We start from the raw sequence: 14975 nt of genomic DNA on the forward strand, positions 1-14975 counted from the left end.
ACTTTCATTTGGTAAATTCAAGTCCATTAGCTTTTTTAAAAAAGGTCCATTAGCTTTTCTGATACAGATACTTATTATAAATCTATTTGAATTCTGGTAAATATAAATACATAATGAAATGGAGTTACTTCCAAACTAGGTGTTAAGATTCTTGACATTGTATTTTTTTTTTAAGTTAATTTACTTTTATTCTAATCAGCAATCACGTTTGGTAGCTCATGCTATTACTTGCTAGTTATCAATTGGTTGTAAATGCATATCGTTAAGTAGTAGGTGTATTTAAGAATCTGTCTGCGAGCTTGATCATGAGATCTTGTAAAACTGAGACTCTTTTCTCTTCTTTATGCTTTTCTTAAGATTTCTACGTAATTTCTACTACTAAAAAGGCTGCTTTCCAAAATTTTTGATAAACCTGATTATACTTCAAGATACTAAAATGTTTTGGTAAATTTTCCCAAACTTCTCTATTCTAATGTACTCATACTCTAAATTCTAGTGTATACTAATGGAAATGTGTCCCTTCTGTCGACGTGTAGGAATAGAACTCAGAATAAAAATTGATATCATACAAATCAAATATAGTAATTTAGTTCTAAATTTTTTAACAAAGACCTCAATAGCCAATACAGTACATTAAAGCTTCTGCTATTCCCATTAATAATTAATACTAATCCCCAAAAAAAGCAAAGAAGAAGAAGATACACAAGCATAAAGCATGCAATTAATGCTCAAAACAACATCAACAACAACTACACCAAACACGATCATTCTTGCTGCTCGACATCAGAAGCAGCCTCCTCTTCCTCATGATCAATTCCACAACAAGGGACATGACCATTCCCAAAGGCCTTGACGTGGTCCTTAAGTGACCTCTTGTGCTTGAAATCCGACCCACATGAGCAATACCATAGCTTCCCACAGTTCTTCTCGTGGGTCCTCCAATCTCCTTTGACCGCAAAAGCCTTCCCACACCTACGACAAGCAAAGGGTCTCACACCGTGCTTCCGCTTGTAATGTGTCTGAAGCGTACGGAAGTCCTTGAGCGGCCTTGCCCTCGGGTGGTCTATGTTGTTCTTGCAGCCCGGTGCACAGCAGTAGCAAGGCAGCTTCAGCATCGCCGTTGGTTGTGTCCCTCTTAGCGACTCCGGTCCTTTTCTGTATTGTGAACCATGTCCCCACATGTGCATCTAATAAAATTTCATCATAATATTAGAACATGTGTACGTTAATCATGTCCTGCTATATATGCGCGTAACTTAAACCATTTCTTTTGATTTTGATCAAAAAGAGATTTCAGATTACAATCTAAACTAATCTTGAAACATGCAACTGTCACACCGTTTTCGTTTTTCAATTGATCCTTGTAAATGTTATGATGATGTCAAGTTGATGGAAAAGTTCTAGATATTAAAAAAAAAGATCTAAAGCTGTATAATTGCATTTTTTTTTTTTGATAAAAGGTTTGCACTTAAAATCTGTATGATTGTTTAGGGTTAATAAAAATACAATATCATAAAATATATCTATGTTATGATGTGAAGATATAAAGAGGTACGAAACAATCTGCAAGACATTTATCATCCTCTTTTTCATTTACTTTTTAGGGTAATGAGTGTTATGTAGTATAACTGCGCAAAAATCAAGAGAGGCAATAAAAATGGAAAAGGAGGACTGATCATATTTTAGGGTTAGAAACAGTCACTATGAAAAAAGACTGTTGGTTAAAGAAGATCTTCTTGATCCTAAACCTATTGATTGATTTTAGTTGATCTTTTCATAGCCATCAATCCCTGGTACAGCTGATGACTTGTACCATCAAATAAAAGTCATTCTCGAGTTATAATAGTAATAATTATTATGAAAAAGTCGTAGTGTGTACTAGGGATTTTCTCATGATGGAGATTTGGAAAATGGAAGATATATCGAGAGTTATTATTTAGAAGAAAAATAAGAAAAGTAAATGAATAAAGATCCATTTTCAAGATCAAAAAGTCAAATCTTGAAAATCATTCTAGGGAAAGTATCAACTAATTAGAGTTAGGTTTATTGGATGAATATTATATCCTTACTTGCATATTATTGTATCTGTTGAAGGTCTTGAAGCATAGAGGACAAGAGAACTGTGTAGGACCCATCAGAATCTGAGAAGGTGTAGGAATCCAAAAGTGATGAAGATGATTACCCCTTTGTAAGCCACCGTGATCATCATCATGATCAGAAGCAATAGTAACTTCTACTCCTTGATCTTGATGATGATCATGATGATGCTCTTGGAAGTCGGTGGATTCAAGGACCACATCGCTGCTGCTGCTTCCACCATCACCGAGGTTTGGTAACCCTAGATGAAGATCCACGGCTACATCAAGATGACGGTGAGTTTCTTGGCTTTGACCAAGATCATGATCAATAAAGTTTGAATTAGAAGAAGTTTCTGTCGTCTCCATGAAATAGTACTCATGATGGTGAGCAATAGGTTCTTGATGCTTATGAATGGGGCTTAAGCTAAGCAGAGGGAGGGCTTCTCTAAGTGGAGGAGAGTCAGGTGAAGTAAAATTAGGGTTTGTGTTGATGTTTGGGTTTGTGGTATGGTGAGGATAATAGAAGCTGTCATGAGAGTTGTAGATACGTGAGAGGGAAGTGGCATAGTTGAAGCTATAGTCATAGTAGTCGACATATCCATTTTTGAAGATACAAGCTGGATCAGCCATTAACTTTGAGGAGAGAAGACAGTGAGAAAAAAAGAAGAAGAAGAAGGCAAGATATCTAGAGATGATGGGGTTGTGTTAAGAAACCAGTGAAAGCTAGATATGCATGTATATGTGGGTGTGTGTATGAGTGTATTAAGACATGTGGGTATATATAAGGTGCGATGTGACAAAACAGTGGAAAATAGCATATGATAATTGATAGAAAAGGGTACGGAGAAGATAGTAGGTAGAAAAGAAACAAGGAGAAAGTTTGAAGAAGGGAAAAAGAAACTTGCTATCTTGGGACTCGAAGTGCACGCATGTATTTACTAAAATAAAGTCAATTACTAAAGTTTTATGCAACAACCAAATAAACAGCATGAAGTATTACTAAAACTTTAATGTCACAAAGTGTAGTAGATTGTTCAAAAATTTGATCCCTTTGAAATATAGAAGATCGGGGTTTAAAACCGAACGTGTGTAAGTTGGTTTATCAGGTGATTTTCTGAAGGGAGCGTGCCTCAAAGTTACGGGTTTAGATTTTGCTATTGGAAAAAAACTAGTTGACATGCTTTGGTCCATGGCCAAAGGGATAGCCAAAGGCTAAAACCCTCTGGGTAGTCCACGAAAAGGGGGATAAATATATTAGAGCAACAGCAACGGTGCAATCGCACCATGGATTTTAGTATTAAAATAAACGATTTTATTGCAAAAGTTGTGTCAGTAACGAAGGGAGCGTGCCTTAAAGTTACGGGTTTAGATTTTGCTATTGGAAAAAAACTAGTTGACATGCTTTGGTCCATGGCCAAAGGGATAGCCAAAGGCTAAAACCCTCTGGGTAGTCCACGAAAAGGGGGATAAATATATTAGTATGCATAGATTTAATCTTTATATGTCAAACTAGATTGTGTGATACATATAGTCTTTATGAGGTGTTTAGGTTAAATGTTGTATAGTTAATATGTGTTGTTGATTTGATTAGTTTGAGTTTTGATACCAAGAACAGCTTTAAATCTCTGGGCAAATGAAAGTTCATTAGACAAAACATAGTATAGTATGGAAAGGATCAAATAAATGGACAAGATCGGCAATCAAGGATAAAAGTTTGTCTCCTTTAATGTCTAACGGTGAATTACAAAATGTATGTAGAGAGAGATAAGAGTGATGAAGCATAGAATCAAGATGATAATTAAACATTTTGGTTTTATGGGGAGATTGATCGCGTTGGAAAAAGAGATGGTCGTGATCCAGCACAGCACTTGCGTTGGTGGCCTCATCTCTATGTCGGCTCGGCTTCAGAAACATATTACTTGGGAACCCCAAATCTTATTTAATTAATTGACATATACTCCATGACTTATACTAGTAGTTAATAAATGAACTTTTACGAGAAAATGTAAATTATTGACGAAATTAAGTATATATTCTGATGTTGTATATGCTTAACTTTTGTGTTCATGTAATTTTTAACGCTAGTAGAGAACAAAATAGTATTTCAAAGATCCAACTTATTATCATCATCATTATTTTTTCCTTCCAATTATCCAAAAAATACGATCACTCTTTTTTTTGGGTTCTATATATACACTGTTTTCTTCGATGTAAAGTGCACCTGAAAGTGATATTTTAACATCAAAAGTTGATAATTTTTTGGAAAGTATAATCTCTTAAACCTGATAATTTGCCTTAATTTTTTGGATTTTTAAATAAATTATGAGCTATTTAAAAGAGGATAAAAGGCCCTTATTGTTCACTACTTAAATTAGAGATCCCTGTAGCAAATTCTCCTATCTTTTTAGATGTTATACTTTGCGTAGGAAGAAAACCCACAAGTACAAGTCTACAACCAATAGATTGATAAGATGGCCTCATCATTGTTGAGGTCTATACAGTACTTTCTGGGTATACCATATGCACATGTGACATGTGAATGGCCAATGTTCTAAAGAAAAAGTGTATACAATATATATATATATATATGGTTAGCAATTTAGCATATTAGTTATTTTTTTCTTTTGTGCACCAAGTATAGTAGTATATAATTATAATTATAGAGCTAAGTCTGTCTACGGGCTATATTTAGTACTAAGATATTTCTACGTAATAAAATTGTGTTACTGTCCTATTGGTCGAAGTTATGATCGGTTATGTGCGCATACTATATCACTCTCGACTAGTTTATGTTCTTTCTTAATGTACTCACGGTGGTTTCTAAGTTTTATTTGGATTTTGGTTTAGAAGACTTGGTTATTTAAAAAATATATTTCTATGACCATGTAACTATTTTTTCATTAGTTAGAATCGAGATTTTCTTTTTCGTTTTCTTTTGTGACATTTTTGGTATTTTTCATACAAACTAAGGTTAATTATTTCAAATTGTTGTCGTAGTAAGATGCGACATTGTAAGATCAAGGTGGTCAAAATTAGTGGGTTTGATCAGAAAGTGCATTGGTGGCAATGTGTGAACTCGGAAAGATTGGGCCAGGAGGTCAAATAATTTAGAGAACATGTTGATTTGCTATTAATTAAGTTCGTATTAGATTAGATTATAAATAAATCAGGAGATGTTCCCGAGCAAGCACGAGTGTGTGTTTGTGTGGATGGATTTTTGTATTTGAAGCTTTTTTTCTAAGTTCTTTAATCTCTCTAGCGTGTCTTTTATGTATACTTTGTTGTCTCTTCTCAGACATTTTTATCTATATATGCACCTCCTGTTAATTTCCTTTTTAAAATGTTATTATTTATTCTATAATGTAAAGTCTTTGGATGTGTGTGTGTATTTATGTGCATGTTTGTATGCGTATAGTATATCTGTTCTTCCAAACTTTTTGCTTTGGGATTCGTCATGATGTTATTTATATTTTTAAGAACTTGTATTTTTAAAGTAATTGAATGAATTCTTCTACAATTACAAGACTTTGTTTCCAAAAAAGTTATTGATCATGGCAAATCCTTTGGCTATATAGTTGGGTGATCTACTATATATAGAAATGATGATTTTAAAGATCGTAAACTGTTAGAAAAATAATGTACTCGTTCATCTATCATATTCATATGTTTACTATTCCAGTCACGACGATAGCATCTAAATCATCATTAGTACAGAAAATCTCATCTTGAAGTATATAACGTAACTCACAATCTCACATATATCTTTTTTTTTTTATTAATAAAAATCTCACATATATCTTAACTTCAAATGTTCGGTTTCACATTTCTGAATATATTTTTTTTCCACATTTGTGAATCATGAATACATTCTTTCATGGCCACTTTAACCAATATTTATACAAATTAATTGTGACTCGCATGCATTGTTTAAGGGAATCAATTACGAAAAATGCCATTTTTTCTCATGGCATTTGTTGAATTTGTCCTTTTATGAACAGTTTGTGAGTTTGTCATTTCTAGCACATGCGAAAAGACGATTTTACCCTCGTTTTGTTGCAAAGAAAAAATCTGAATTTGTTCTTCCACAAAATCCTAAAACGAAATTGATCTCTCAATCTAGTCTTCTCCATGACGAGATCTGGTGACAAATCCAGTTTAAGCAAGACCAAAAGATGAAAGCTTTTAAACCAATCTCTTTCTCTTTGGGTTTTGATTTGTCAAAAAAAATTAGAAAAAAAAAACTCATAGCTTCATGAATATGTGATTGCATTTTTCAAATTTGGTTTAGATTTGAAGATAAATTGGAAGTTTGATGAAATCAATGTTTATTATTGAAGCCCTTGGGTTTACTATCCATTACCCCTCTAGGGTTTAGTTTTTTTTTTTTCATTCAAAATCCTTGAATCATCCAAGAAAATGGTGTTGGTGGCGATGACGTTTAGTGAAATGGAACAAAGGTGATGATGTGAATAGAGTTGAAACTGAAAGTGATGATGGAGTTGAAGGAGATGCGTCGATGGACCACGACGGTGGTGGTCGGCAAGCAATTGTGGTCGGCAAAACAAGCTAAAACGAAATAGAAACCAAAGGTTGAAGACAAAGACAAAAACGTCATTGTATAAAGTCCAAAATGGCAAATCCACAAGCTCAAATCAAAAATGGCATGGGCAAAAGATTTGGCCTAAAAGTGGCAATATAGACAATAATCCCTTGTTTAAGGTGTAAGGTCATCTTTTATAAATGGGGAAAAATGTCATTTAATTGCCCAACTTTCAAATTGTGGTCATTTGGCACACCAACTTCACATATGGCTATTTTATACATGCTAAAATCGTTGATTTCTGTTTAGCACATGACAAAATCGTTGATCAAGCCAAAACAACACGCCGTTAACAGATCCGCTAACACCCGTTAACATCCGTTAAAACCTCCGTTACTGCCCAAAACGACGTCGTTTTGGTCTTAATCGAAACTTCAAAAAGCCAATAACTCCGACGATCTCCACCGGAACAACATGACAAAAAATTAGTTTCAGACATTAAGACGACTTGAGATTTCGATAATTGGCAGTGACTTTGAATGTTATAACCACATCACAACCAATAGATAATGTTTAAATTCACGTTCGGTTACAGCCAATTTGGTAGTTGTCAGTAAACTAGAATCTGGCAAATCACACAATTGAACAAAATTAGATTCATAAGCTAACTGGTGTAACTTCACTTTGAGATACACATAGTATCTCTCAGATCAAGTGTTGGATTAGATTAATTTTGCTTCATCATTATCATCCATCTAACTGGCCTATTCCTGATTTGGAAACAAAAATCAAACTATTCAAAACCAATTACGATGATTAAGGAGATAACTTAGTAGTGGCTAGTGATTTAGGTTCGATTCTGGCAGCAATTCTCTTCAGCTTAATCAGAAGAGGGAGCTGTATATCCTCATCGTTATCTCCAAAATAATCATCATAATCCGTATAAACGATTTCAAAATCAATTTAAAAAAAAAAAAAAAAAAAAAACCAAAAATCGATTGCCAGAGAAAATTTCAGATTCGAAAACGCAAACAAAACAGAATTAACGGGAGAGAGAGAGAGCCAGTTTCAGGGTAGAAAAAAAGACAGCTGCAGTCCAAAAGCTTCACTTCCTCTGAATCTGATCTCTCCGCCATTATTAAGGATTTGATGAAAAATTAGGGATTTGATTTTTGTGATTTGGGGATTTTTGAGCTTTTTGAAGTTTCGATTAAGACCAAAACGACGTCGTTTTGGACAGTAACGGAAGTTTTAACGGGTGTTAGCGGATCTGTTAACAGCGTATTGTTTTGGCTTGGTCAACGATTTTGTCATGTGCTAAACGGAAGTCAACGATTTTAGCATGTATAAAATGGCCATATGTGAAATTGGTGTGCCAAATGGCCACAATTTGAAAGTTGGGCTATTAAATGACATTTTTCCCTTTATAAATGGCATGGCAAAACATGATTTTTTCACAAGTTCTAAGTTTACCGCCAGTATATTAATTAAATAATTGTATTATGAGAAAATAAAAAATAAAAAAATAAAAAGGATTCGTCGCCTGAGAGATTCGAACTCTCGCGGGGAAACCCCATGTACTTAGCAGGCACACGCCTTAACCACTCGGCCAAAGCGACTGTTTTGTTTTCTTTTTTCGGTTTTAAACTTATATTCTTTGACATCAGCACGAAAGCTGATCCAGCAAAATTGTCTTAATGTATTAAGGCCCAAGCCTAAAAGCCCAAGAGCCCAATTTATTTTCCTTCTCCGGTTTTTTTTCCTAATTGTAACGCTCTTTCTCTCTCAGCAACGATTTCGAATTCGAAGGCTCAGAGAAGAAGAAGAAGAAGAAGCTCCTCGAAAGTTCCAATCGATTTGATCATCCAAATCAGGAGGCACTGCTAATACTCTGCGCAATCGATAATGTTCTACAGAGGGTAAGCCCTATAATTATCTCTGACTTGTTCTCCAATTATTTGATTTCAATAGTTCCCGCAATTAGGGTTTTGTTCGTTCGAATCAATCCTGAATTACTTAATTAACTCTCTGATGAAGTTTAATCTGTTGCGATTTTCTTTAATTGTTTGTTTTTTGTGGGAAATTTTCGACCTTTAAGTTAGTTTATTCAATAAAGTGTTGAACTTTAGCTGTGATATGTTTGTGGTGAATGTAGATATGGAGATGGTCCTGATGGGCGTGAGATGGGACCTAAGCGTCAAAGAATGATTGATCAAGGTCCTCCTGGACCATTTTATGGACCTCATCCTGGTTCTGGCTTTATGTATAACCCTTATGGATTTGTTGCTCCTCCTCCACCTCCTCCTTTTCCTGCTGTTCGACTCCGTGGTTTACCCTTCGATTGCGCAGAGATTGATGTAGTAGAGTTTTTTCATGGTTTGGATGTGGTTGATGTCTTGTTTGTTCACAAGAATAATAAGGTCACTGGAGAAGCCTTTTGCGTTTTGGGTTATCCCCTCCAGGTTGATTTTGCTCTTCAAAAGAACAGGCAGAACATGGGAAGGAGATATGTAGAAGTTTTTAGGAGTACGAAACAGGAGTACTATAAGGCTATTGCTAATGAGGTTGCCGAATCTCGTGTCCATGGTATGGCTAGTGGCGGTGGTGGAGGTGGCGGTGGAGGTACAGGTGGTGGCAATGGAGGTGGAGGTGGTGGCGGTGGAGGTCGAATTAGTGGTGGAAGTTCACCTCGCAGACATGTGCAGAGGGCTAGATCGAGTGATGATGGGAAAGAGGATATTGAACATACAGGTACCTTGAGACTGAGAGGATTACCGTTCTCAGCCGGAAAGGAGGACATACTTGACTTCTTCAAAGATTTCGAGCTGTCTGAAGACTCTGTTCATGTTACTGTTAATGGTGAAGGGAGACCCACTGGGGAAGCATTTGTGGAGTTTAGGAATGCAGAAGAGTCACGAGCTGCAATGGTTAAGGATAGGAAGACGCTTGGGAGCCGTTACATAGAATTGTTTCCTTCATCGGTTGAGGAGTTAGAGGAGGCACTATCAAGAGGAAGGTGATACAGCATCACTCAAGGTAGTTTCATACCTCTTCTCAATGATTTTCCTAAGATCACAATTCCGATGCATCGATGGTTCCGGTTTTGATGTACTATCTGGTCAGAGAACTAGTTTTATCCATTCTTTAGATTTTGTTGTGCTGTATTGGTCAAAAGTTCCATGCACCTGCAACAATAGAGTCAGTTTTGATTCACTCGCGTTGTTATCGTAAGAACCCTTGTTGGATTGTAACATTAGGCTTCACTGAAGTTGTGGGAATAGGAATCTTGAATTCTTGATTTGATACTCTTGTCTGTGAGACATGTGGTTAAAATGTCACCGTCTCAAGGTCGTCAGAAACCTTGAATAGATGAATCGTTTTGGACTCTTTGTAGTATTTGTAAACAAACTGGAGAAATCAATTTGTCCTTATTGATATTTAAGTTTGGTGAGAAAACAAAAACAGTATGGAGCATTTCTCTGTATTGTTATCTTGTGGGGAGGTTTTGAATCGATTCTCTTAACAATGCTTCAGACATATTTTTATATGTAGGGACAAAACCATTGGACATATATGTTTCAGTAGACAGTAGTATACTATGGTATTGATTCTTTGCCTTTTTTCATTTCTACTATCACATCTAAAACATGCAATAATTGTTGGCATTTAATAATTTCGATTCTGAAATTGTTACTATGCAAGCAGAAGAAACTTTGGGTTTATACAATTTAAAGCTGCATCTCATGTCTTTGTCATTCTGCCTTCTTTGTACACATCTGAAGTAGGAGTCTGATTTTTGTAAAAATTGAATTGTTTAAGAGTTGATCAACAACATAGAAATTAATTGGAAATAATAGCCACTAATTTTATGCTCTCTTTAAACTAGTCATAAGAGCTGTTTTTGTAACACACATGGATTAGTCTGATATCAAAATTTTGTATGAATATTATAATTGCTAATGCTGTTTTCAAATTCGTTTACCCGTGTGAAACTAAGACTTATGAGAATGCCACTTGCACAGTGAATCCTATGTTTTAGGATCCCATGACAATAACCTATCTCGCATGAATATGTACTTTTTGTGTTTTAAAAAGGCTTGTAAACTGTTGAAAAAAAAAAAAGGGCTTGTATAACTTTTGAATTCTTCGTATTAAATTCAAGACTTCAAAAAAAAAAAAAAATAGATGGCATTTTTAGATACTTATAGTAAAACTCGTACAACTAAACCTCAACCAAAATGAGAAAGAGTTAGTTGGGAGAGAGTACATAGAACCGTATAAGTAGTTAGTTATACACTTATATTACATTGAATTTGCATGTCAGTCCACGTGATTTCCTTCTTACATCAAAGTTTGTGTTAACTTTTTATTTTTTTATTTTTCCGGTATTCCTTTTTTTAACAAATTTTTATGCAGTGTAATGTAGTACTCTCTCTTTTGTCTTTTACTCCTCAAATTTTTGAATCAATAGATATTCTTAATTCTCTATGATTAATCTTTCATGAGATTGAAAAAATTGTTTAAGAAAGTTTTATATGATCATTAATTAGCATTTTAGTCTTCGAGTCTCTGGCCAAAACTATTTGGACGGCAGAAAACGTAGTTAATACTTAATAGTAACCTCATCTACTCAAAAAGGAAAAAACAAAAAAGAAAAACAAACAATAAATTAAAGAGAAATGGGAAAAAAGGTCAATTTTCTCGGTTTGTCGCTGTCGGGTCCTATGTGCATCCAAATCAAAATAATTTAACCTTCTTTTAGGCCTCAATGTTAGAGAGACTCTCTCTCTATCGTCCGACACCATTTATGTATATATTTTTTTACTATATCCAAAAGTTACAGTCAGTAGTCACCATGTGAATTGTGAAAGGGCCAAGTATGTGCACCAGCTCCACTGTTAATCTGAATTTATGACATCATCTATGTTACCTTCCAAACATATCCTTGTTTTTTTCTGTGAACCAGTACCACTGTTTACATGAATTTATGACATCATGTATGTTACCTTACAAAGATATCCATGTTTTATTTTTTGTTTTCTTTAGTTCACTAGTTTATCACTGTTCTCTTGGTGTTAAGATCATATGTTGCAAGTCAGAAAAGATTAGCAGTTTTATATAAATGATATAGATCAATACATTCATTTTCAATTAGTTTTGCACTAAAAACATATGGTTGTTTTTAATATAGTATTAGAATCATGGTAGTGTGAATAAGATATATTATCGATTTTATATTGAGATTTGATTCGAAATAGCCAAAATAATCGCTAATTATCTCGCAGATCGACATTGATATTAGATCTATAGTAATATATATATATATATATATATATATATATATATATATATATATATGATATACTGCACTTTACACACTACCAAATGATTTTAAATTGAAATTCCATAATATTTTCTCACAAGTTGTTTAAAAATAATATTCACAACAATTTCATAACATTTTGAAATATAACGTATCTCACGCATGTTTTTCTTAATCAACCTTTTTTATTTTATACATATATAGCAAATTTTCATTATATCTTGGATCCATTGGTACATATCTTTCTTTCATATACCACTCGGGTTCCTTTATTCTTGTTAATGCTTCTGCTTGTAGTCTTTTAAAACTGCAAATTAAAATATATTGTACCCATTCTGTGGTCAGAGTTATATAGTTACATGCATTAATATTGATCCTCAAAAGAAAACTCTTTTTACCTTCTTATAGATCAGTGATCAGTCTATCACTTTTTTTTTTTTTCCTGTTCGACTCAGTGAAAACTTTTGGTAGTCAAAATTTAGAAACTTTAAAGTGACACTCCACTAATGTTTTGACTCGTATCTCATACTATATAGTATATATTCTAACTAGACCAATAACCAACGACTCTCGTCTTCTTCTTTTTCTGCCCTCTTTCTCTCTCACCTAACCTCGCAAAGAAATTATAACCATCTTACTTTCTTTTTTTTCTCTGAAGAAATCTCTTTTGATTATTAGGTTTAAAGATGGCATCAAAAAAAGCAAGAAAACCAAACCGACCTGAAACAAAACTCACAAGGAGCTATTACAAGAAACAAGTTCCACAACACAACAACACCAACACAAGTACAACTCTAGATCAAACATCTACATCAAGTATTGTCTCTACATGTTCTTCTTCAACGACTTTGTCTTCTCCTCAAGACACAATCTACTCTGTTCCCTCTCCCTCCCCAGCGGTGCTGACGTCGTCACCAGGCGGTGGCGGCGGCGGCGGTTGTTGTACTCCAAAAGCTAAGAAGTCTAGGATACCGGAGATGCTGACGTGTCCACCGGCGCCGAAGAAGCAAAGGGTCACAAAGAACTGTGTGTTACGACGGAGACAGATCGTTTTCTTTGCTCCTCCGGAGATAGAGCTCTTCTTCGTCAACGCACACGATCGATGAACGTACTTTTAGTTTATTATTAGCTTCTTTTTTAGATATAGCTAGAATCGATACAAAGAGTAGTATTAGCAGGTGATCAAAATTCATCTCTTTGATTTGTTAATACAATAACGAAGAGTAAATTATTATGTTTCGTGTGATGTTTTTATTATTATTTTGGTTTGTTTTCTTTTCATTATTTTGGCGCTTGTTTTTTTGGGATGATTTGAATTAAGTCGGTTTGAGTTTTGTGGTAGGGTATATCAAAAATCAACTATGATTTAAACTATAATTGATAACCCACCCTTTTATTATTTTATACTTTTACTGCTTCACTTTTTTTCCAAGTGCTATGTGTTAGGTTGCTACTGCCTTTAAGTATAAGTGTGAGGGAGGAGTGTAAGATTTTTTTTATTATTATAATTTAAAGTGAGAGAGAAAAGAGAGAGAAAGAAAGAGAGAGATAAAGTGTTTTACACCCGAGTGTAAACTTACATTCAGGTGTGAAGAGAGAAACAACTTTTACATTATTTCTGTATTTTAAAATAGATACACCCCACGCAAGGATACATCACTGCGGATGCTTTTAATGTGTTGTTCTTCCTCGCTAGTTTAGTCATTTGCTTTGATCGTTTGTTCAATTAACAGTAAAATTTAGGTAAACGGAACTTTTATATCTTAGTTAGGAAGTTCTTGATGATCTTAGACATATATACAACTTTTAAAAGTAAAACTATCAGGATTATACAAATATTATTTGATTGAGAAACACTCACCTTTTGCGTGGAACTTCGCACTGAGTTTAGGTCCAATAACATTAACACCGCATAGAAACGAGCATAAATTAAGTTTGCTAAGTCAATCTTCAGCAACTTTATAATATAAAAATAAATTTTATATGCATATGTATGTATGCACGCATTTCTAATTAAATCATAACAATAAATACCTTCTCTCTATCATCAAACAAATTAGAGAAAAAGTAGTTTCTGATATGCCCATTTTTTAATGTAATCAAATCCCACCAAGTTTGATTAGCACATTTAAAAAAAAGGAATTAATGTCAAATATGTTAACTTAAGCTTTTCATCTTTATATAATATTTCAAAGTTTAGTAGAATTATTTTCATACACTTTCTTTCTAAATTAAATTCATCTTTTTGTTCCACTTCTGTTAACTTCAAACATTTCTATTAGTGTTCACTAACAAGAAATACAGTATGTAGATAATGTTATAAAATTAGTGAAAGGAAAGAGACGAGAAATATGTGAAGAGTTAGTGGGGATGGCCGCAGTGTCGAGGCAGAGGATAACATCCGCCAAGGGAATCCAATGAACCTACTCGTGCGGCTTTCTCATCATTTTCTCTCTCTCTCTCTCTCTCTTTTTTCTTATATAGTTTTTTATTTTTAATTTTTTCACAAAAAGTTAAAAACACATCTTTATCAAATCATCGATAATACAGGATGATTATTCTTTTTTCAACAGAGAAAATATTATTTTTGACTAATATACGTTCTACTTGAATACAAATCCATACAAAGAAAGGGTCGAAGTAATTAAAAGTGTCTTTAAAATCAATATAATAAAACTACCCTTGGATTTCTTCGGACATCTAAGTATTTAAAATTTTTTTTAGTATGATACATCATTAAAACATTTATCTAATCGAATTATAATAATTAATACAACTCAATATTTTTGTCTAATAAGAATTTTTCCATGTTCCACATCATTCTTCTTAGATTAACATTTTAGGCTTTTTTTTTTTAAAACTGAACTTTTCATATTTATAAGTATGTTTAGTATCAATACAAGAAAACCAATTGTCCTCTCACCTCACCTTCATTTTTAGACTAAAAAAGTAGAAAAACTAGTACACGTATTTAACTTCATTGAGATTTGATATAATAAATTTTTATATTCTAATTGAAAATTTGAAAAAAGGG

The 14975-nt window shown here is 33.8% G+C and overlaps 3 protein-coding genes, 1 non-coding gene and 1 pseudogene across 5 annotated transcripts; 3 read left to right on the forward strand and 2 right to left on the reverse strand.

Annotated features, from left to right (window-relative positions):
- Positions 1 to 487: 487 nt before the first annotated feature.
- Positions 488 to 3177, reverse strand: LOC9321475 (zinc finger protein WIP4). Its single transcript, XM_002885363.2, has 2 exons — positions 2070 to 3177; positions 488 to 1187 (listed from the first exon to the last, which is right to left on the reverse strand). The coding sequence occupies exons 1-2, from the start codon at positions 2706 to 2708 to the stop codon at positions 765 to 767; spliced, it is 1062 nt and encodes a 353-aa protein (XP_002885409.1). The 5' UTR covers positions 2709 to 3177; the 3' UTR covers positions 488 to 764.
- Positions 3178 to 6022: 2845 nt separating this feature from the next.
- On the forward strand, positions 6023 to 6763 carry LOC110229920 (annotated as a pseudogene).
- A 1392-nt stretch (positions 6764 to 8155) lies between these two features.
- TRNAS-GCU lies at positions 8156 to 8237 on the reverse strand. The gene has a single exon. It is a non-coding gene; the product is annotated as a tRNA-Ser (tRNA).
- A 157-nt stretch (positions 8238 to 8394) lies between these two features.
- Positions 8395 to 10055, forward strand: LOC9321477 (heterogeneous nuclear ribonucleoprotein H2). Of its 2 annotated transcripts, none has more exons than XM_021033419.1 (2): positions 8395 to 8537; positions 8774 to 10055. In XM_021033419.1, exons 1-2 carry the CDS (start codon positions 8524 to 8526, stop codon positions 9636 to 9638), a joined length of 879 nt encoding a protein of 292 aa, XP_020889078.1. In that variant the 5' UTR covers positions 8395 to 8523; the 3' UTR covers positions 9639 to 10055. The 2 variants fall into 2 exon arrangements, with proteins under 2 accessions (XP_020889078.1, XP_020889079.1); XM_021033420.1 differs by lacking the exon at positions 8395 to 8537 and having other exon boundaries at positions 8854 to 8943; positions 9030 to 10055.
- A 2321-nt stretch (positions 10056 to 12376) lies between these two features.
- Positions 12377 to 13347, forward strand: LOC110230230 (cyclin-dependent protein kinase inhibitor SMR13). Its single transcript, XM_021032385.1, has one exon. It carries the CDS (start codon positions 12628 to 12630, stop codon positions 13045 to 13047), a length of 420 nt encoding a protein of 139 aa, XP_020888044.1. The 5' UTR covers positions 12377 to 12627; the 3' UTR covers positions 13048 to 13347.
- The last annotated feature ends 1628 nt before the right edge of the window (positions 13348 to 14975 follow it).

Source organism: Arabidopsis lyrata (assembly GCF_000004255.2).
Source record: "Arabidopsis lyrata subsp. lyrata unplaced genomic scaffold ARALYscaffold_3, whole genome shotgun sequence".
In the NCBI taxonomy this organism is placed as follows: domain Eukaryota; kingdom Viridiplantae; phylum Streptophyta; class Magnoliopsida; order Brassicales; family Brassicaceae; genus Arabidopsis; species Arabidopsis lyrata.

What these genes read in the sequence shown, in the direction of transcription:
- LOC9321475 (XM_002885363.2), bottom strand. Translation starts at nt 2,708, where the DNA reads ATGGCTGATCCAGCTTGTATCTTCAAAAATGGATATGTCGACTACTAT. An exon ending in ACAGATACAATAATATGCAA is followed by an intron (nt 1,188 to 2,069) that starts GTAAGGATATAA and finishes AAATTTTATTAG; the next exon opens with ATGCACATGTGGGGACATGG.
- LOC110230230 (XM_021032385.1), top strand. Translation starts at nt 12,628, where the DNA reads ATGGCATCAAAAAAAGCAAGAAAACCAAACCGACCTGAAACAAAACTC.